This window comes from Falco biarmicus, chromosome W (genome assembly GCF_023638135.1).
Source record: "Falco biarmicus isolate bFalBia1 chromosome W, bFalBia1.pri, whole genome shotgun sequence".
In the NCBI taxonomy this organism is placed as follows: Eukaryota; Metazoa; Chordata; class Aves; order Falconiformes; family Falconidae; genus Falco; species Falco biarmicus.
This window is the reverse complement of record NC_079310.1, coordinates 20,269,051-20,292,538: the sequence shown is the minus strand read 5'-3', so window position 1 is coordinate 20,292,538 and position 23,488 is coordinate 20,269,051. Positions and strand designations below refer to the sequence as shown.

General features: G+C 37.9%; 1 protein-coding gene across 3 annotated transcripts in view; it reads right to left on the bottom strand.

The window, feature by feature from the left end:
* LOC130141966 (E3 ubiquitin-protein ligase UHRF2-like) overlaps positions 1 to 23,488 on the bottom strand; it is a 169,498-nt gene that overhangs the window by 32,999 nt on the left and 113,011 nt on the right. For 2 of the 3 annotated variants that reach the window (XM_056323324.1, XM_056323326.1), the window contains 6 exons: positions 15,296 to 15,514; positions 12,727 to 12,836; positions 8,707 to 8,893; positions 5,530 to 5,653; positions 5,074 to 5,181; positions 1,639 to 1,743 (listed from right to left, as the gene is read on the bottom strand). In XM_056323324.1, coding sequence (XP_056179299.1) covers positions 1,639 to 1,743; positions 5,074 to 5,181; positions 5,530 to 5,653; positions 8,707 to 8,893; positions 12,727 to 12,836; positions 15,296 to 15,514 — 853 coding nt within the window. Of the gene's footprint in view, positions 1 to 1,638; positions 1,744 to 5,073; positions 5,182 to 5,529; positions 5,654 to 8,602; positions 8,658 to 8,706; positions 8,894 to 12,726; positions 12,837 to 15,295; positions 15,515 to 23,488 lie in introns of all 3 variants that reach the window. The other variant, XM_056323325.1, reaches the window with a different exon arrangement.

Sequence of the window (23,488 nt, the reverse complement as noted above, 5' to 3'; positions counted from 1 at the left end):
AGGTTTGGATATCTCCAGGGATGGAGATCCCATAACTTCTTTGGGCTCCTGTTCCAGTGTCTGATTATCTGTATGAGGATTTTTTTTTCTTATACCTAACTGGAATATCCCATGTTCCAACTTGTCTCCATTGCCTCTTGTCCTTCCACTTTGCACCTCTAAGAGTCTGGCTCTGGTTTTAATAGGTGCTCCCATTACATAGCTGAAGACAACAGTAAGATCTCCCAGAGTCTTGTCTTCTTACAACTGTACAAACCCAGTTCTCTCCATGTATGTCATGTGTTCCAACCCCCAATCAGCTTGGTGACTCTCCACTGGACTTGCTCCATTATGCCTGTCTTGTATGTCCAAGTCACAGGCATTTGTTTGTCTTGACCTCACTAAACTTAAAATGTGATGTATTTAACTTTAGAGGTATAATGACTCCAAAAGAGGAGGAGGCATCTATCTAACTTGACAACAGTAAAAACAATGACCAGGACAGAACTTAAAGTATAGCACTTGTACATCACTTGATATATCAGAGGGTTGTGCTTCTATTCAGAGGGATCTCAACTTGAGAAATGAGCTGAGAGGAACCTCATGCAGTTCAACAAATGGAAATGTCAAGTCTTGCACCTGGAGCAAAATAACTTCAGACACCAGTACATGCTGGGGACCCATCACCTGGTAAGCAGCTTGGGAGGAAAGGCCCTTGGAGTCCTGGTGGACAAATTGAACATGAGCCAGCAATGTGCCCTTGTGGCAAGAAAGGCTGATGTCCTGGGCTGCATAGTGTTGCTAGCAGATGGAGGAAGGTGATCCTTCCCCTCTACTTGGCACTGGCGAGGCCACACCTGGAGCCCTGTGTCCAGTTCTGGGTTCCCCACTAAAAGAGAGTCATGGACATACTGGAGGGAGACAACGAAGGGCCACTAAGATGATTAAGGGACTGGAGCACTTCACATATGAGGAAAGGCTGAGAGAGCTGGGACTGTTTAGCCTAGAGAAGAGAAGGCTCATTGGGGAACTTATCAATGTGTAGAAATATCTGAAGGGAGGGTGCAAAGAGGACGAGTCAGGCTCTTTTCACTGGTGCCCAATGACAGGACAAGAAGCAATGGGCACAAACTGAAACACAGGTGGTTCCATCTGAAGATAAGGAAACACTTTTTACTGTGAGGATGGTTGAAAACTGGAACAGGTTGCCCAGAGAGTCTGTGGAGTGTCTATACATAGATATATTCAAAACCTGACTGGACACAGTCCTGCTCTAGGTGACTGCTTGAGCAGGGATTTTGGACTAGACCCTCTCAAAAGGTCCCTTCCAACCTCGGTGATTCTGTTATTTTGTGACTCGCAAAATGTAAGATTTTAAATGATAACAAATTCAGACTATATAAGCAAAATAAAACTTGACTTCCATAAACATTCTAAAATTCAGATGCAATTAATATGAGACTAAGAATATACTTTAAAAAAAATTATTCAAAAAATTATTCTAAACATAGTAACACATAGAAAATTAGATATTGGGTAGTAGTAATTTTTGCATACTCATATTTTCATAAGTACTATTTTTAGGATCAGCAACAGACACCGCTTTTCATCTTGATAAACTCTAAAATAACATATTAGTGATTTGACTAAATGACATACCACTTCATCTTCAAATCCTCCAGCTAGTACAAGTGAATAAGCTCCATCATTGCTGCGCCCATGAATTCCACCAACATGGGGTCTGTGAACACCTGCTTCACTCACCTTCAGTATTAAAAAATAATAAATTTTAAAATAACTTTTTGAAACAACTGTCCTTCTGCAATAATTTTTCTGCTTAAAAATTATTTCCATAAATATGTTTGTGTAACAAGATTGCCATTAAATAAACTAATTCAATGAATTTTTTAGGTTTTTTTTTTAAGGTAAAAAAACACAAAAGAAAGGACATCCAATGAAAAGAAAGGACAATATAGAACAGTGCTGACACAAAGATGAGCAGTACACTTTGCCCCTTAGGAAAAATCTTCACGATTCTTGCCATAAGCAACATTTAATACCAGATTTATGGTTGCTTAGGCCAACTCAAAGAAGATACAGATTATTTTTCTAATTCAGTAGTATATTAAATTTTCTTAGTTTCCAGCTATGTGTGGCCTTAGATTTCCTGAGCCAAAGGCATAATCTTTGCATTTAATGGAAAAAAAGTCAACCAATGATTATTAATTTATCTACTTGAGTTCTGAACTCTTAGCACACTCTTAGCTTTCACAATATCCTACAGGAAAGAGTTCACAGTATTGCTGCATATTGCATGAATTAGTACTGCTTCCATTCATTCTTAATCTAGCACCTGATCTTTTCATTTGATGTCCCCTCCTTTTGCATTAAAAAAGAACACACAGTTGTTCCCTATTCACCTTCTTCAATTTTAATAGACCTTTAGCATACCATCTTCCATACAATTTTTGTAAAAAAGCCATTCCATACCTTTAACCATCCTTGTTCTTCATAATTATATTGTTTTTCCTCTTCTTTTCTTAATAATTCCTAATACTTGATTTATGTTTCTGACCACTACTGAGCACAAAGATGACATATGCAAAAAATTATCTATTACAAGTTCTCTTTCCTAAATGATAATTAGGTGAAAGCCCTTTATCAACTATGAAAAGTTATGATTATTTTCACCCTCACCTTTACTATCCATGACAACTTAGCATTGTTACTTAACAGTCAGTTATTTGTCAACTTTTCCAGACCATTTATGAACATGTTGAACAGCACAGACCTCACTACCACTCTGTTCTTTCCCATTCCATTAAAAATAATTTCATTCATTCCTCCCTCCCCTCTTTCATTTTCATGAGGTATCCAGAATTTGACTTAAAAATTAGATTTCTGTCCTTTGGATGCTGTATCCAGAAACAGTTCTAAGTCAATTTCCTTCTAGGAAAAAGAGATTTGTAAGCCTTCAAACTACATGACCACAAATAACATATTTAAGTTATTTTTAACACATTTAAGTATTTTTAAGAAGCTTGTTGCATGAAAAAAGGAGGAAAACCATGACAGCATTTATGGCATTTTCATTCTAGATTCTCATAAATCTGCTATTTTCATACAAAAGAACAGCTGAATCAGAAATAAAAGTGTAACTTTTTATGTGGAAAAATGTTGATCTTTTTTAAAAGTATGTAGTTAACATGTAGCCATTATTAAATAATTATGTACAGATGATAACTCTTCTTCTAATATCTGTTCTACATCATAAGTCTTATTTGCTTAATTTTATGAGAAAAACAAATATCTTTACTTATATTTCTGTTTGCAATCAGCATTTGAAAGTTCTGGAATCTATTTGATATATTTCACCAATGGAATCCTTAAAGAGATGAAATCCTAACTTTTATTCCTGCTGATACTGGCTGATCCAGTAACAATAAAATTTGATTCAGAGATCTTGAGTTTGCAGAACTGATTTTTAAAACTTCTTCTATCTAAGAGAATATAATTTACCTGGAAACTTATTTAAAGATTAATCATTAAAGAAGTACTTTTTCAGAATATAAATATGTTTTGAAGTATTTATTTTAGCTTGCTTCACAGAAAAGTTCTTTAAATATGGTAGGGATAGATCAAAATATCACAAAAAACCATAAGACTAGACATTAATTTTCTCAAACGAGTAGTTGTGTCTATAATCAATGAATAATTGACATTAACACTGCAATTTTACATTAGAGAATTAATTTGCTTTGCTATTCTCTAATATCTGTATTGACGATAGTCCTCACAGTGCCAAAGTCAGACAAGATTCAGGGAACTTGTTAAGTATTCAGCTGTTTCATTGTGAATTCTATTAAAATGAGAAACTGAGAACTGTTTCTAAGTGGTAAAACCTCTGCTGTTGACCATTTTAATGTGCTGTGACCTTTTTACCAAACCCAAAATTATTCAGACACATCTTCCATAAGAAAAAGTTTTTTTTATAAGTAGTATCTCTGGAGACAATGGGTGGGACGAAGACTTCAGAAAACACATTAGAAGAGGCTTTTGGTTCTTGCCATGTACCTTTTCCCCAAGGGGAAGAAAATGTTTCTGGCTATTCCTCTGGTTCTGGTGGGAATGCTCCTGAAATATGTTGTTCTCCACACTGCTAATACCTGCCCCCTTTGTAATGACACAGTATTTGTATAACCACAAAGTGAAAAATTACCCTCCCCCACAAAGTATTGTTTTTCTGACAGATTACTTTCTAATATAGCTTATCATATGGCCTGAGAAACATCTGTGACAGAAAACAGAAGAGACAGTGCAAGAAGTGGACATGGCTAGGTGGACTACTTTCATTAGTCAATACTGGCTTGTATTAGTTTAAAACATTCATCAGCCTAAATGAAGGTGCTGATGCCAGTTGTTTATGACCCAAAAGGAACAGGGAATCAATTTATAGTGATACAGTCAAAGGTGGCTCTTACCTTGGGGACAGTGGGTTCCGCCCCCAACAGAACTTTAGAACTCTCAGTAAAATTTTATTTCTTTCCTGTGTGAAGTATGGATAGCGTACACACTAGCACCAAGCCTGCCATCACAACACATTGGAAGAGAAGTATGCACTGAAACAGGAACTATATTGCACCTACACAGTAGCCCTCAGTGGGGATCCTGACCAGCTAATAAGCATTAGAGACACCACTGGATACAGTCAAATATTTTCTGAAATCTCTAATATATATCCATAAGTGGAATGGATTGGATCATGTTCCATAGCAGTAGACTTCAGAAAATATTCAACTTCCTCTAATTATTTCTGTTGGGAGTTTAACATGTGAGATATAACTCCATCCTAATTATAGCAGGTTCCCCTTTAAAAATAGTAAGTATTATTTTTATAATTGCAATTAAGTTGTATTTTCAAATCAGTATACTTCAAATTCCACTATAGTTGGCAGTATTTTGAATATAAGAATTAAAATACACTTTCTATATTTATTCTTAGTAAACATGACAATTACCAATCCAAAAATATTTTTTGTGCCCAAACTGTACCTATTATTCAGATTTATTTCAATACCAAATCTAAAAACATACCTGTACTCTGAATTTCCAGGTTGTCCCAACAGGGACCCCAGGTATAGGACCATAGTGATTAGAAGGGACAATAGTGCATTCCTTAGTGCGACCAACACAAGCCATGCCCTAAAAAACACATCAGAGAGAATGAATTTTATCATATTTAAAATAATTTGTAAAAAATGATGTAGATTCCAAGACATCCAACCATTATAATATACACTTCAAAATATATTAATATAAAAATTGTCAACAGCAGTTTTAATTAATTAATTAATTTTCATTTATTTATCTCTAGTCTTCTTAATAATTCTTCAGATGTTTTAACTTTCAGTAGACAGTATACAAGATTCAACATTGCTTCACAGTCTGTTCAAACCTGTACTGAATTTTGTGTAATGCATATATAAACATAGTTAAAAATGTAACATATATATGAATGGTAAGTTATTTTTAAATTAAAATACATTCTACCTTGCCCCAGTCTCTCTGGCTTTCAGTACTGGCAGATGGCATCTTTGCTTTCTTTTTACTCTGTTTGAGTTTTTCTCCAGCCTTTACAACTTCATTAGAATCATTTTTGCATGAAGGACAATACCTAAAATAAAAATTTCAGCAAATTCTTTATTACTTAGTAATAATAGCAATACATTTCTTCTAAGCAAAATAGTGTCAAATGTGTTGATCCTGACTGAATATTCGAAGTTAGCAAATATATGAGTTTTTAAAAGCTGAGGACTCAGGTTGAAAAATTAAACAAGAACGAATACTGTCCACTTCTAAAATGACTTTTTTTAAAGTAGGGTGGTATAGGCTCTTCTCATTCAATGTACGAGAGGTCCCCATGTTTCCTGTATTTCCTCCTCATTTTCTCTTCCTTTCCTTGCTTGTTCAGATCACATAGGGGAGAGGAGAAATGGGATTAGAATATACTGCTGCTAATGGTCACGGTTAATTTCCACATCCTACCCACTCATCATCTGCTTTTACTGCACCAAATCTCACTTCAGACATCTGGATGTAGAACAGTCCTAGGGTACCACAAAACATGCATACATGTACACATGCATCCTTATCCTACCCCACCATGTCTAAGGCATCAGGAACGTGACTCAGTACTCAACAAATGGGAAGAGTATTAAACTCTATATCTGTATATTTCTTTGACTCATATGGCATTGGGGGTAATTCCAGCCACCATAAAACCATTACGGTAGGAAAAGGATAGGAGATTGTAGTAAACAGTGGCTAAGGCAAAGGGAGGAAGGAATTACACAGATACTTTTATTGCTTCTAACAGCACTTTTTTCCCCCTCCAGTAGTGCTAAAGCAAAGGCAACTGCCATTGCTTCTGGCTTCCATGGGCTGAGTTTGGTCCAAAAGTCACTACTGAAAGAAGTCTGATCTATAATAACAACAATATATATAGTTTCCTACTACTACTAACGCCTTATTTTTACCATATACCTTTTATGGTTGAGTATCAACAGAAGAACTAGTTACCATAGGGCAACAAGTCACTGTGTACAGATATTTCACAAGAATCACCTGCGTACATGCTCTAAACCCTCTAAGAAGATGGGAGCTACTTCAAATCATGTTTTTATTTTCAACTTAGAATTCATACAGATACTTATTGCAGAACACAGTCACAATTCACAATTCAGTTTAACACTTGGGGTCTTAGTACTCTTAAAGCTGCTTATTACACCAAAACCCAAGCTATATTGTAAAAGTTTTCTAATTTTCTAAAAATTGAAAAATATAGACTAAAACAATAATTTCCAAATCATACTTGTTCAATTTAAAGGTAAAGAAGAAACTTTCCATAATTTTCCGCTAGGCAAACTCCACCTTGACATTGACATTCAGGCTATGTTCTTTCCTGTTCAAACACATTTTGAAGGTTGTTCTTTTTTAAAAAATTAAACTTAGAGCATGTGTATTTTCTTTATTGTAACCTTGTTGTGATTAGTATTGGAACATAAAATTACGTTTTGCTGCTGGAGTACTGATATAGAATCTTTTAGGAGTAAGGGGACCTGAAGAAGAATGGATTCACTGTCAGAGGACAGATCCTACATAATGTTTCCTTTAATATTCTGGATGACTGTAGTAAAAAAGCTTCTCAGTTGTTATACCCAAAAGTCAAGCAGTCACAAAAGAACAGTGTTTAAGGATTGTGACCAACTCTGAAGCACTATAGCAGAGAATGCTTTCCAACACATGATTTGGAAGCACTAAGATCTTCAGCTCACTTCCATAAGCTATTAGTAGGAAGTGAATGGATGTTGTGGCAGATTAATCTTCTGTGCACAAAAGTAGAAAACCTGGGGATAGCTAGGATTCCCATGCAGCCCAAAAAAGACTGCTGAATAAAGATTATATATACCTGTGTACACAATCATTTTCATATACAAGAAATGGGAAGCACACAGACAATAATTCCTATATTTAGTCCCAACAACTCATACATATATTTGCAAAATGTATTGAAAATATTTTCTAGATAGTGTTCAAATTCAGCAGTTTCTCCAAACAGAGCTAATATGATTAAAATTATTTTCAGTTCAGGATATTCAAAGGGAAATGTCTATTTCCTTTTAAATCAACAGAAGCATCTCAGTGTGCACATATACACAATGAAAAAACCCTCACCAAATGAAGTTGCACATAGGTATAAATATAACTGGAATCTGAGGAAACTGAAATATATTAGCCCAGGATAAAACAGTAAAGCATTAGACCCTGAACTATAAACAAACTTACTCAATATGAGGCAGCTGATGTAATATAGTACACTAAGTTATTTACTTCCATAGAATGTTAAAACTTCTGAAGTACTTAAAATATTTTATTTGAAGTGTGCGGTTTCACTAAAATCTATCACAAAGTGCAGTTCAAAGCTTTTTTTTAAAACATGTCCATAGACATCTATTGTATTCATAATGGAAAACAATTCTAAAGTTCTATTTATACTAGCACTTAATATATTTTACAAGCAGGTTAGAAGTACAAATGGTATAAGTTACACATAACTCATACAGGTGAGATGTGGCATATGATAAGCTTCAATGGGCTGATGCTGACTCCATGCAGAGTCAGCTCAGAAAGGAGTTAGCTGAGTCCACCAAGGCCTACTAGTTTGGCTATCTTGCTGGTGGTGCTGGAGTTACTGGAAATGGGGAGGAGTGAAGTAGTCGTTTTCTCACAGCAGAAAAAATTAATGAGGCAGCTACAGGATATGGGAAGGGCAAGCAGGCAGCAATAAAGACTGAGATTGAGGGGAAAGAAAAGGATTAAAGTAGAAGCAACAATGAAGCCCGAATAAAACAAAAGGTTGGAGAAGCACCATTGTAGGTGGTGCTAATTAAGTCTAATAACATCAATTAATGTCACAGAGGTCATAACTTGAACAAGCTAATTTCTGAAATTCTATAACAAATAATAATACTCAATACCAATAGTTTATGAATTATATTTATAAATAGAATCTTAACATAAAATGTAAATATGTTTACAGACAGTGCAAGGATGAAAAACATACCAGAAATATAAAAGCTCTTCAGTAATTCCTCTAGTTGCAAATAACAAAGAGGTACCTTGTGTAGAATGGGAATATACATAAGTAAATCATCCTTGTATATTTACCAATCCTCATCTTCTGGTATCTTGCTTAAGGGAGGGTTCAGGCAGTATATATGATAAGCCATATTACATTCATCACAAAGGAGTTGCATGTGAGCATCCTGTTTTCCACCACACAAGTAACAAGAGCAAAAGCGACATTCCTTATCTGGGTCAGCCCGGCAGTGCTTGCATTCAGGGCCACTCTTTCCTATCAAAAAAGATAAAAAGCCACAGGTCTTAGAAAACTGATTTCAAATTTATAAATACAACACAGTAGCAGAAGAATATATATATGTGTGCCCATATGAACATGCCATGGATATAGTAGCTTTGCTATTACAATGAATTCTGGGTTTAAAAAGATCAAGTCAACAGGAACAGTTTATACCTGTATAACATTTATGTATTACTAAATGACTAAGCAACTACTGTCAATATCAACTTGTGTTCTTCAGCCTAACATTTATGAAAGGGTCATTGTAATTTTTCAGGTTAGGTTGCAACCTAGCCTGTTGCTCTGCTACACTGGCCATTGGGGGATGAGGGCATGGGGGATGTAAAAAAGAAAGAACATAGCTCTACACACTCAAACAGTGGCAACATAATTCACTGGCAGCTTGACTGCACCAAGTCCATTATAATAACTGACTAATTTTATGAAGACTTGGCATTCTTCATCAGGAATTTTCTTAAACGTAGTTATTAATAAATTCTATATTGATAACTTAAGACATGAAGATCAAATTACAACTCAGAAAAACTCCATCCCTCTAAAAAATTATTATCCATACGGATATAAGAATTTTTAATCAAGGGCAACAGATGATCCCAGATTACCAGTTTTCATACAGTTTCTTTTTACAGAAATGTTAATGCTATCCTTCTGTTTCTGCTCATTTGGGAATTTGGAACAACATATTCTTCATATAGTAACAGCATAGGTACTGGTTCCTCAGCTAAGGTAAAAAATGCCTTTATAGAAAAAGGAGAACATTTAATAGTCTTATATTAGATGGAAAGGAGAGAGTAGGTAAATTGATTACATGTAGCAGAATTAACTATTACAGAGTGTGTGAAACAAGTATAAGTTTAGAAGGAAGAGAAGACTTAAGAGCACTTGATCACAGCTCAATGAACTGTAACATTAAAGGAAAACAGTTTTGGAGTGATTATTTCTGTGTGAAAACCATCAAGAAAGACTATGGAAGTGAATCTGACAAACTAAACTACGATGATATGATACAGTATATAATAATAACAACAACAAAGTAATGTCCAAAGCACTTCCACAAAGTCCAGAGCACTTCCAGACAGCTGAAGGAACATTTTTCCTACTTCAGTGAATAAATGGGCCTTGAATAATAGGACAAGCAGGAACTAGAATGATTGTTTGAGAGTTTGGGTTGGAAATAGGAAGCTAGAGCAGTGGTCTCCAAATTTTTTGTTTGTGCACCCCATCAGTAAATAACTTTTGAGGATGCACCCTCAATATAAGTATATTTATTTATGTATTATATACTAATATATTATGTACATTATAAAACATACACAAACCCATACATTTAAAAAGGATGAGATAAAGATGAAATAAACAGTATTTTAAATTAAATTAAATTAAATTAAATTTTTTAACAGGACAAAAATTATTTTCTTCCTGCACCCCAATGGATTATCTTGCACACCCCCTGGGTTGCATGCACCCCACTTTGGTGTCCACTGAGCTAGAGAACCAAGACACCTTTGATAATAATGGGCAAATGAGTAGTATGAACCAAAGTTTAAATTAGCTTCTCTTTTCCCCATATCGCTTTTTCTTCAACCATCCTATGAAGTTTACATCTTGATCTTCTGGTTTTCTGGAACTACTGCAATATTTAATTATATTATTCACTTGGATAAACAGAACTGTTTTCTGACACTCCTAAGTAGCTCTAGACTGTCAGAAATGCTATAAATTAAGAATAACCTTTTATTTTTGTATGAAACCATCTAAAATATGTTCTAGAGCTCTTAATTTCAGCACATTCTCTGACTGCGCTCCATAACAAAGTCTACTATTCTATCTACTGTTATTAAAATACTAGTCTACTGTTGTTCTTAGCATAAAAATAAACTAAGTGAGCTGTATGTATTTACATGGCTAATTTGTAAATGTACTGTCAGACTTGGTAGGCAAATACAGAGGAGCAATAAAGAAATCAGTTGAGCCATAAGCAATTAGAAAACTATAGTGCATTGTGCTTCACAGAACAAATTCAGGACAGTTTACCAAAAAAAAATTCAGAATAACAGCAGGAGAAAATGTAGTAAACAGTGTGGTGAGGAAGTTGGACTTTGGGTGGAAAAAAGTAGATGAAGACAGAGGAATAAAGTTACATAGCCAGCAGTAAATTAACAATTAAATCTTTGAGCTTAAATGTAAGTTAATATTGTTGTGTTACAGTTAATTATGATGGATTGTAAAAAATAATCTTGAAAGAAATTAAAAGGGGATCAAGAATTGCATAAAAACCATATAGGTGCAGATTTATACAAAGGTAACAATTATGTGAGAGGTTTGAGAACAGGTTACAAATAAGGAGACAATTAAAGAAATAAGACATGACAGTAGGAACTGAAAATGAGTAGGAACTGAAAACTTGATTCTTATACAATAAAATAGGGAGCCAGTGCAGGAAAATATAGAATGTAAAATAAATAAGGCCTGAAGCCTATTCCATGACCTAAAGGTAGTCAGTATTAAAGTAATCATTTACATAAAACAGGATTTACGTAAAACAGAACTTTAAACTTGGTTCCACTGCATGGTAGGGGTGTATGTAATTAAATAAAGCATGAGAAATTTACATACCCTTCAAAATCAGTTTCACAAAATAGAAATATACTTACTACATATATAAATTAGGTACATAAATGTGAAGCAGATATAACTTGGTTTTACACTCTCTAAATTTAAAAATTTCTCAAACTATCAATTTATCACAAAAATATTATTTTAAAATGTTGAGAATCACCCTTAAAGTGACTAAGAAACATAAATGGAATGGATGGTTTTCTTTCATTGACTAATCTGAGAAGAAATAAACAATAAACAATGAAAAAAATAGATTGCTTGAAATGCCTTCATTTATTGAAAATTACATTTCTACTTTTACAAATACATTTGCAAATGGAATTTTCTTTTTTTAAAAACTGATTTTTAATATGACAATTTCTTTAATAGTACACTGCAAATAAAGTCTTGTATATTAATGACACCTACAAATGACACAAATATTAGCCTTAGATTATAAACGAAAACTAAACTGCAATAAATCTGCTTATTTTAAACTTCAGTAATATCTATCAATAATGCCACAGATCAATCTCTCAGTGTTCCCACTATACACACTGTCTTATAACTCCTGTTCTTTAACTTTCACATATTTTTAAACTTAAGATATAATGTTAAACTGAGAACTGCCCTTTGGGGGAAGGAAGGTAGGAGATATGGTGTATTTAGTGTTCAGAAGGACATAAGTGGTCAAATAATAATCTAAAATCAATTATAAATGGGTTTTTTCATAGTTCTAGCAAGCTTGACACTTTCTTGCTCTACACAGCTAATTTTTCATTCTTAGATAATGCCAGGGTTAAAGATAGCAGTATTAACTCTTTAAGTCTTTTGCATCTGTTAAGAACTCAAATGAGATGTCAATTATGATAGTAAGTTTTGTGATTTGGATACCTGCCTAGGAACTTATCTCAGACTATGAACTCACTCCATACAGATCATCTAAAATATCAGTCTGCTTATGAGATTATATTCATAGCACTAATGTGTTGATATATTACATCAAAAATTTATTCTCAATATGCCATGCAATAGTTACATTATAGTAAAAACTTTTCAAACCAAAATTCCATGTAATTACATCCAATTATTTTATTACACAGATAAGAAACCTTAATTAAATTAATTCTGTGCTCTGATTTCTTAATTTGTAAATGTTATTCAAATATTTAACTAACATTTTTAATAATGCAATTAAAAAACCATACTTTTGAAATCTCCATCTCCAAATGTCAGTGGATAAGCTCCTGGCTTTTCAATCTTGTACATTTCCTCTATAAAAAGGATTCTGCAGTCATTTATTGAATCTTCTGGTTCTCTGAAAAATAAAGTACATTGAACTCTGTTTCTCAGTCTTAGTCTCTGTAATTGGCAAACCCTAAGCAAAGTAATATGGTTAACTGGCATCTGTTTTATCAATGATAAAATAGTTTTTATTGACTTCACAAACAAAATTCAATGCAGTGCTCTAACATGTAGCAAAATCAAAACACAGTGTACAGTTTTAAGGTTCAGGCTGTTGTTTGGAAAAATCAATAAAATGTGCTGAAGAAGGGAAACTGCCATTGAAGCCATAAGGGAGGAGCAGGACTGGGCGTAGGCCAGGTAGTTTCTCCTTTCTCAAGCCCTTGATCCCTACTGTACATATGTGATAAAAATGCCTTGCTCACACTCTCCATCTCAAAGGGAACAAAGCCCAAAAGATAAAAACTATCAATCATCTAAGGGGGAGCACATATCCAGTGTTGTAACACCTTTGTGTTATAGCTAAACTGATAAAAAAAAAGGCTTACTTATCAAAGTTATCCATACAAAAAGCCTACATGACTGCAAGGGTATAAAATCTTGACTCAGAGCACTCAATGGATCTCCTTCTTAGCCAGCCTGAGATTCCCCATCATCATCATGCTGTGCTTTCCCTCTGAGCAGGTCGTATGTCTATTTACTTTCTTTCACTTGTAGCTTATTATAATGTTTTAATCAACTCTGTAGTCTATTTTTTTTACCTTTCTGTGTGTTGTTTATTACAATACTTTTGAGGGTGATCAACATATGATCACTGTCTCCATTATATCAACAGGGATAGTGGTTTGCTTGTGGGCATTGATTTATGGTGTTTATTAAAGTAATCATATTAATGACACTGTGAGTCCTAGTGTTTGTTTGCACCGCCTGGACCCATAACGGGTGAAGTGGATTCCCTGCTCTGAGTAGCAGGTGGGAAGTCTGTTGGGTCACAACAGCCCCTTACACTTAAAGTTTTACATCTTATTCTTCATGATGTCCTCTGCAATGCTTCTTTCCATAAGGATGTGCACAATCCATTACTGTTCAGCCCTGGGGTTTTGGTATCTCCACTATCATCAACAGAGTCCAACCTTGAGTTCCCAACCATTTTGTTCTCACCCCTCTCTCCTTTCCCTATTCTGCAGCTACCAATGATCCTTAAGTCATCTATTGCAGAAGTTCCTCCTTTTGCCACCTTCACAAGCTCTTGTAGGTACTACAGTATGAGCATGTATTCCCCCTAGCAACACCATCACCACAGCTCTAATTACAGGGGTACTAGGACCAGTTTTGTATCAAGGAATTCTGAAAAGAGCAACTCAAATAACTACTTGCCACTTGGCTTGTAGCCTAGACAGGATGCATTTTGTTTTTTTCTTGTAGATTGCCTACTTTGACATTCTGCTACTCTGAAGAAGAAATCCCAATTTCCTATGATTCTTGATTCACTAATTTTTCAGGAAATGGGAAAATCTGGCTCATGGAATGCACTATATTAATATCGCCAGATCCGTGATCTATGTCGTGGATCATCAACAATGGGCCTGGCAAAGAACGAAAGGAGTATCGTCTCAGCATATTCATTGTGGTCTATTGAGAAATGACAGATTCCGCTAGGGGAATTAAGGCACTTATCAAAGGTTCTAAAGGAATTTTCTTCACATGTGAACCCCAGACCTGGCTCAGCTGCAGAAATACAGTATGTTAATGTTAATCTAATGATAAGTAGCACACAAAACCTAAAAGATTTAGGTTTTGTTTGCTTTTTGTAGCGGTGTGTTCCCCCCCCCCCCCCCCCCCCCCCCCCCCGAGCTGCATCCAACTTACTGTGGACTTTGGGGGATGGATGGCAACATGGTAGCCAAGGGCTGTCTGGAATGGTAAACCAGATGTCTTGCTGGTATGCAAATATGACTATAAGTCAATCATCTTACTTTATAAATAGTGGACAGTCTTTTGAGCTCTCCTGCATGGCAGGGGGCTGCACACTAGGATCTCCCCAAGTAGAGACACCTCTCAAGGTTACTTCTCAAGGTTGAGAGATTCCTTGCTGCAACAGATCCTCAGTAAGTGATTTATAGAATGCTAAACTATGAAATCTTAGCTAAGTGATTGATTGTGCACATATAATCATTTAGGCATAAACTGTTGACCAAGTCTGGGACTAGGATTGGATCCAGCCGCACCTAGACTCCTCTCTAGGAAGGAATTTAGAAAGAAAAGGGGTCCTTTCTGAACCTCATGACTCAATGGGAGGTTCTCCCTGACAGTTTGTCTGATCCTGTCTTCTATGCAGTAAATAATCAAGTGTACCTTGCCATCAAATCTTGTTCAACCACTGTTGCATTTACCATTGAACTTTCTTAACTCACTGTTTTATATCAGTAAACATATTGCTGCCACTCTCTTACAAGTGAAGTGCATCACTCCATCCGTGACACTTGTTTAAAAATGTAAATAGACTTTCCATACTAGCCAAATAAACCTTACCCCAGTAGAATTTTAGCATAAACTTCTTTGTTAGTCCTTGAAATTTCTCTCAGAGAGGTAATTTCTGCATCAAACCAGAATCCTCTTTCTTCTGGAGCCTCAACATTGTAGTTAACCATCACCACATCACCCACTTTTAGTTCACTCCACTTCAGAATGGTTCTTGCTCGTGGTCTAAGATTTTTGGTGTCCATTTCTACTATGCCATTCTCTGGATACCTTTAAAGGCAAAACCGAACAGAAGTGACAATTAGTACTCCCAAAGTACTAAGAAGTAAGTTTAAGATGTTTTTCAAAAGCACAATTTTCAAAATAACTTTTGGGAGTGTTAAAGCTTAACTGTTTAAAAATTTGATCTAGTATGTTTTTTCTAAATTTTATATTAGTCTAAATGCAGACTAGTGACTTGATCGATCTCATAGAGGAAAAAGCATCCAGCAATGCAAAGAAAAAAAAATATCCATGAGTATTTGATGATTTCTTTTTAGAAGTTCAAGTTTCCATACAGGCACAGATCAAATTTGTTCTCAGTAAAGTCAAAGGATGCAATTAAGCCAACAGTGAAAAAGCAACAAAAATTAAAACTTGAATCTGCAAAACTGCTAAATTCTAGTTTAACTTGGCTTTCATACATTTGTTACATTTCCACCAATTTCAGTAATGACATAGCTAAGACAGTGTTAGCTCATTAAAAAAAAAAAATCAACCCTACAAACACAGCATGTATAAAACAAATCTCCTGATGAAGATTACACGAGTCCACATTCCATTTACCAAACAATGTTTTAAAAAATGGCTAACTGCAGAAATCTGTAACCAAAATCAGGACTATTTCTAAGAATCTCTAATAGACACAGCAGCTAATAGTTTTAAACTGTTTTCTCTCCTGAGTTATAAAATTAAAACCCCATTATCTTAAATCAGAGAAGCATTACTTCAGGATTTCTCTTAATGAGATACAGTAAGGGTTGCAAATTTATAAGAAATAAAAAATAGGCAGAAAGAAAAAAAAAAACAGTTAACCAAAAGACATTTATGAGATTTTGGGTTTTTTAGCAGTTTTTGTTTTCTTTTAACCAGAAACCTGATAATCCCAACACACCCCCCACCCCCCATCCTAGCTATATTATGAACAATTTCTAGCGAGCTATCTATTCCCTTTTCAAGTTGAGACACATTCCTTTAGAACAATTAAAGTAGGGCTATTTGAATAGGCTTGTACTACAATTAAAGAGCACAAAACAAATAAAAATAGAGGTGCTTCAGGTTTTGGAGGTGCCAATTGTGTTTAACAACACAATCTTAAATTCTCTGTGTAAAGCCATTTTGCAGTGACTGTAGAGGTTGCATAGTTTACCTATGTGCTGAAAAAACGTGCAATATGGACAAAAAAAAAACACAGGAAAAGGAAGTTGTACTGTTATAAAAAGACAGAAATATAACCTCTTAAAGTAAAACATGTTATGATAGAATAGAACAGAATAGTTCAGTTTGAAGGGACCTACAATGATCATCTAGTCCAACTGCCTGACCAATTCAGGGCTGACCAAAAGTTAAGCATGTTGTGAAGGACAATGTCCAAATGCTTCTTAAACACTGACAGGCATAGAGCATTGACCACCTCTCTAGGTAGCCTGTTTGACCACCCTCTCAGTAAAGAAATGCTTCCTAATGTCAAGTCTGAACCTCCCCTGATGCAGCCTTGAACCATTCCCATGAGTCCTATCACTGGATACCAGGGAGAAGAGATCAGCTCCTCCCTCTCCTCTTCCCCTCCTCAGGAAGCTGTAGAGACCAATGAGGTTGCGCCTCAGACTCCTTTTCTCCAAACTAAACAAGCCCAAAGTCCTTAGCTGCTCCTCATAGGACATGCCTTCCAGCCCTTTCACCAGCTTTGTTGCCCTCCTCTGGATGCATTTGAGTACCTTAACATCCTTTTTAAATGGAGAGGCCCAGTACTCAAGGTGAGGCTGCACCAATGCTGAATACAGCAGGATAATCACCTCTTTTGACTGGCTGATTAGACTACGTTTGATGCACTCCAGGATGCGGTTTAGCCTCTTGGCTGCCGAGAGCACACTGCTGAGTCATATTGAGCCTGCTGTTGACCAGCATCCCCAGATCCCTTTCTGCAGGGCTGCTCTCCAGCCACTCCTCTCCCAATTTGTACTTGTGCCTGGCATTACTCCATCCTAGGTGCCAAATCAGGCATTTGGACTTGTTAAATTTCATCCCATTAATCATAGCCCAATGCTTCAATCTATCTAGATCCCTCTGCAAGGCCTCTTGTCCCTTGAGAGAGTCAACAGCACCTCCCAGTTTGGTATCGTCAGCAAACCTGCTAGGACAACTTGTCCAGAAGGATGTTGTGAGGGACAGTATCAAAAGTATCAAAAGCCTTGCTAAAATCGAGAAAAGGTACATCTACCACCTTCCCTTCATCCACTAAGCATGTGACCTTATCATAGAAGGATATAAAATTAGTTAGGATTTTTCCTTTGATAACCCATGTTGACTGTGCCTGATGATTGCATTGTTCTTTAAAAGCTTTTCAATAGCACCCAGTATGATCTTCTCCATAATTTTTCCAGGAACTGAGGTTAGACTAATAGGTCTGTAGTTCCCTGGGTCTTCCCTCACACCCTTCTTATGAGTTGGAATAACATTGGCTAGTTTCCAGTCAGCAGGCACCTCCTTAGACTCCTAAGTCCTTTAGTAGATGATCAAAAGGGGTCCTGCTGTAACATCTGCTAGCACCTTCTGTACTCTGGGATGAATCTCATCAGGCCCCATGGACTTATGTACATTCAGCTGATACAGCTGGTCCCTTACAATTTCAGTGTCCACAAATGGAAAGTCACTGTTCCCACAATCATGGTCCTCCAACTCAGTGGACCAGTCATCCCAAGGTCTATCAGTATTATTAAAGACTTAGAAAATAAAAGCATTGAATGCCTCCCACTTTTTCTTCATGCCTATTAGTCAGGTGACCATCTTCAACAAGTATTGGTCCAATGTTTTTCTTAGACCTCTTCTTGTTATTAATGTACTTGAAAAAGACCTTCTTGTTCCCTGCCACAATACTGGTCACTTTCAACTCTAGTTGAGCTTTGACCTTTCATATCTTCTCCCTGCATATATGAAACACAGTTCGGTAAACTTCCTGCGAAGCCTGACCTCACTTTCAGAGATAATACAATTTCTTTTTCCTCTTGAGCTACACGAGGAGTTCCCTGTTCAGACAGGATGGTCTTCTGCCCTACTTGCTTGACTTTTGACTGTGTTGGTTTGACCCTGGCTGTATGCCAGGTGCCCACCAAAGCTGCTCTATCACTCCTCCTCCTTAACTGGACAGGGGAGAGAAAATATAATGAAAGGCTTGTGGGTCAAGATAAGGACAGGACGAGATCACTCACCAATTATTGTCATGGGCAAAACAGACTCAACTTGGGGAAAACTAATTTAATTTATTACCAATCAAACCAGAGTAGGATAATGAGAAAATAATAAATAAATCTTAAAACACCTTCCCCCCACCCACTCATTCTTCCCAGGCTTAATTTTACCCAAATTCTCTATCTCCTCCCCCCAAGCAGTGCAGGGGGATGGGGAATGGGGGTTGCGGTCAGTTCGTCACACATTGTCTCTGCTGCATCTTCCTCCTCAGGGGCAGGACTCCTCACACTCTTCCCCTGCTCCAGCGCAGGGTCCCTCCCATGGGAGACAGTCCTCCACAAAGTTCTCCAGTGTGAGTCCTTCTGATAAGCTGCGGTTCTTCATGAACTGCTCCAGCATATGTCCTTTCCACAGGGTGCAGTCCTTCAGGAACGGATTGCTCCAGCGTGGGTCCCCCATGGGGTCAGATGTCCTGCCAGAAAATCTGCTTCAGTGTGGGCTCCTCTCCCCACAGGGTCACAGATACTGCCAGGACCCTGCTCCAGCACAGGCTCTTCATAGGGTCACAGACTCCTTCAGATACACCTGGAGCAACTCTTCTCCCTCCTTTTTCACTGACTTTGGTGTCTGCAGAGTTGTTGCTCTCACATATTCTCACTCCTATCTCTGCAGCTGTTTCTCCTGCAGGCTTGTTGGGTTTTTTTTATTATTTTTCCTTTTGAAATATGTTATGACAGAGGTGCTGCCACCGTTGCCGCTTGGCTCAGCCTTAGCCAAGGTGGGTGTGTTTTGGAGCCATCTGGCACTGGCTCTGTCAGACATCGAATCATAGAATCATAGAATGGTTTGGATTGGAAGGGACCTTAAAGATCAGCTAGTTCCAGCCCCCCTGCCATGGGCAGGGACACCTTCAACTAGACCAGGTTGCTCAAAGCCCCATCCAGCCTGGCCTTAAAGACTTGCAGGGATGGGGCATCCACAACTTCTCTGGGCAATCTGTTCCAGTGTCACCACCCTCACAGTAAGGAATTTCTTTCTAATAGCTAATCTAAATCTCCCCTCTTTTAGTTTAAAAGCATTATCCACTGACCTATCACTACAGAGCCTTGTAAAATGTCCCTCTCCAGCTTTCTTATAAGCCCCCTTAAGGTACTGGAAGGCTGCTGTGAGGTCTCCCTGGAGGCTTCTGTTCTCCAGGCTAAACAACTCCAACTCTCTCAGCCTTTCTTCATAGGAGAGGTGCTCCAGCCCTCTGATCATCTTCATGGCCCTCCTCTGGACTCGTTCCAACAAGTCCATGTCCTCCTTATGTTGGCAGCTCCAGAGCTGAAAGCAGTACTCCAGGTGGGGTCTCACAAAAATGGAGTAGAGGGGGAGAATCACCTCCCTTGACCTGCTGGACATGCTTCTTTTGATGCAGCCCAGGACACCTTTGGCTTTCTGGGCTGCAAGTGTACATTGTCAGACCATGTTGAGCTTTTCATCCACCAGCACCCCCAAGTCCTTCTCCTCAGGGCTGTTCTCAATCCATTCTCCACCTAGTCTGCATTGATACTGGGGGTTGCCCCGACCCAGGTGAAGGACCTTGCACATGGCCTTGTTGAACTTCATGAGGTTTGCACAGGGCCACCTCTCAACCTTGTTCAGGTCCCTCTGGAAGGCATCCCTTCCCTCAGGCATGTCAACTGCACCACTCAGCTTAGTGTCATCTGCAAACTTGCTGAGGGTGCACTTGATCCCACTGTCTACGTTGCTGACAAAGATTTTGAACAGCACCGGACCCAGTACAGACCCCCAAGGAATGCCACTCATCACCAGTCTCCACTTGGACACTGAGCTGTTGACCACAACTCTTTGAGTGCAACCATCCAGCCAATTCCTTAGCCACCGAGTAGTCCACCCATCAAATCCATGTCTTTCCAGTTTAGAGACAAGGATGTCATGCAGGACAGTGTCAAAAGCTTTGCACAAGTCCACATAGATGATGTCAGTTGCTCTTCCCTGATCTCTCAGTGCTGTAACCCCATTACAGAAGGCCACCAAATTTGTCAGGCACGATTTGCCCTTAGTGAAGCCATGTTTGCTGTCACCAATGACCTCCTTAATTTCCATGTGCCTTAGCATAGTTTCCAGGAGGATCTGCTCCATGATCTTGTCAGGCACAGAGGGGAGACTGACTAGCCAGTAGTTTATTGATTCTTCCTTATTTCCCTTTTTAGAAATGGGGGTTGCATTTCCCCTTCTCCATTCCGTAGGAACTTCACCAGACTACCACAACTTCTCAAATATGATGGACAGTGGCTTAGCCACTTCATATCATATGCCAGTTCCTTCAGGACTCGCAGATGTCTTTCATCAGGTCCTATGGACTTGTGCACCTTCAGGTTCCTTAGATGGTCTTGAACCTGATCTTCTCCTATGATGGGTGGTTCTACATTCTCCCAGTCCCTGCCTTTGACTTCTGTGACTTGGGTAGTGTGGCTGGAGCACTTGCTGGTGAAGACCAAGGCAAAAAAGTCAGTGAGTACCTCAGCCAGAATTCTCCATGTCCCAGGTAACCAGGTCTCCCGTTTCCTTCCGGAGAGGGTCCACGTTTTCCCTAGTCTGCCTTTTATCACTGACATACCTATAGAAGCTTTTCTTGTTGCCCTTGACATCTCTGGCCAGATTTAATTCTATCAGGGCTTTCGCTTTCCTAACCTGATCCCCTGGCTGCTTGGGCAGTTTCTCTGTATTCCTCCCTGGCTACCTATCCTTGCTTCCACCCCCTGTAGGCTTCCTTTTTGTGTTGGATTTTGTCCAGGAGCTCCTTGTTCATCCATGCAAGCCTCCTGGATCTCTCTCTGATAGAAGCCACTCCTGTAGCCCCTGTCCACTACCAAAACCTTGCCACGCAAACCTAATACATCGACACAATGGGATTGCTTGCTCCTGTGCTTCTAAAAGGTGGTTCCTAAAAACTGATCAGTACTTTCGGACTCCTAAGTCCTCAAAATCAGATCCCCAGGGGACACTGCTAAATAGCTCCCTGAATAGCTTAAAGTTTGCTCTCCTGAAATCCAGGGTAGCAACTCTGTTATCCTTTTTTCTCATTGCACTGAAATTTTTAAACTCAACCAATTCTTGATCCCTGTGACGAAGACAGCCACCTACCATCATATCTCTCATGAGTCCATCTCTATTCAGAAATAGCAAGCCTAGGAGGGCATCTTTCCTAGTTGGCTCTCTAAGTTCTTATGACATGAAATTATCTTCCACAAACTTCAATAAATTCCCAGACTTGTTTGTTACAGCAGTTTGGTATTCCCAGATGATGCCTGGAAGTTGAAATCTCCCATAAGAGCAAGGGCTATCAATTCAGAGATTTCTCCTAACTGCCTATAGAATAACTCATCAGTGCTTACATCCTGCCTGGGTGATTGGTAGTGGATGCCCACTACAACATCTCCTTTGTTTTCCATCCCCCTAATCCTCACCCAGAGCCTCTCAACCACATCATCAGTAACTGTAAAGGCTGTACAGTCAAACCTCTCCCTTACATATAGTGCAACTCCTCCACTTCGCCAGCCCTGCCTATGTCTCCTGAACAGCCTGTAGCCCTCCATCCCAGCACTTTGATCATGGGACTCATTCCACCAAGTCTCACTAATACCAATGATATTCTAGCTCTGGGAGCTGACCAACACTTCCAGTTCATCCTGTTTATTTCTCATACTGCGTGCATTGGTGTATAAGCATTTCAGATGTGCTCCTGAGCTTTCTGTGCTCCCAGGAGCAGCATAAATGTTCCCACTAGCATTGCCACCCTCTGGTGACACCATGCCTTGGCTTACCTTCAGCTCTCCTGTTGGTATCCCCTTCCCCCATCAATTCTAGTTAAGTTCATTTCTGATGCTGCACAGTAAAAACAGGCGTCCACCATAAAAATAGTACTAGCTTTTAAAACTATATGTTCTAATCATGTCACAGCACAGGTTTAAAAACTGAAAAGAAAGTACCTACTACCTGGAGACAACTGCTATTATAAACACTTTTATTTAAGGAATATTAATATGAATGATAAATCTTATATTAATTCCCATTATTTATTTATTTATGGAAATTTTAACAAGCACACACATACTTTATTGTATTAATGTCCTATAACAAGTAGCCTAGTTTGTTAGACCATAATGGCAAAACTCTAATCTTATTAAGGAAGCATGATTCAGTCACTTTCCAACATGCCTATCTGTAGTGAACAATATAATTCAAAGATCTTCAAAAAAATATACATTGTAGCTTACTTCATTGTTGCATAAAGAAATTTCTGCTGTTGACAGCAGCTTAAATGTGAGGGCTCTGACAAAGTTGTATGTCTACTCTTCAACAGTTGATTCAAGGTCCACTGACATGAATTGAAACATTCTCTTTAAATGGGTTTTGCCTTTAGATATCTTCTATTAAATCTTACACCCTGGTTTGTTACTGCATAGATGAATTAGGGAAAAAACTGAGAACTAATACCCTGTCTCTAGTATTGTTTACCTTCTACTGGGCAGCTACACAGAATTTGGCTTGAATTTGTTGAAACATTATTCAAGTTGATTTGGGGGGTGGGAAGCACACCACACCAGGAACCACAACAGTTTAAATGTGTTTGTATCTCTATATAAACCAATGGCCCAATATAAACACATCTATCTTTAATAACAAAGCTAAAGCAAAAGAGTGGTTTTCCCCACCATTTGCTGCTCCTTTCTAATTTATCAAACTGTAGGATATGAATAATGTCATAAGAGAGGTACTTGTGATAGA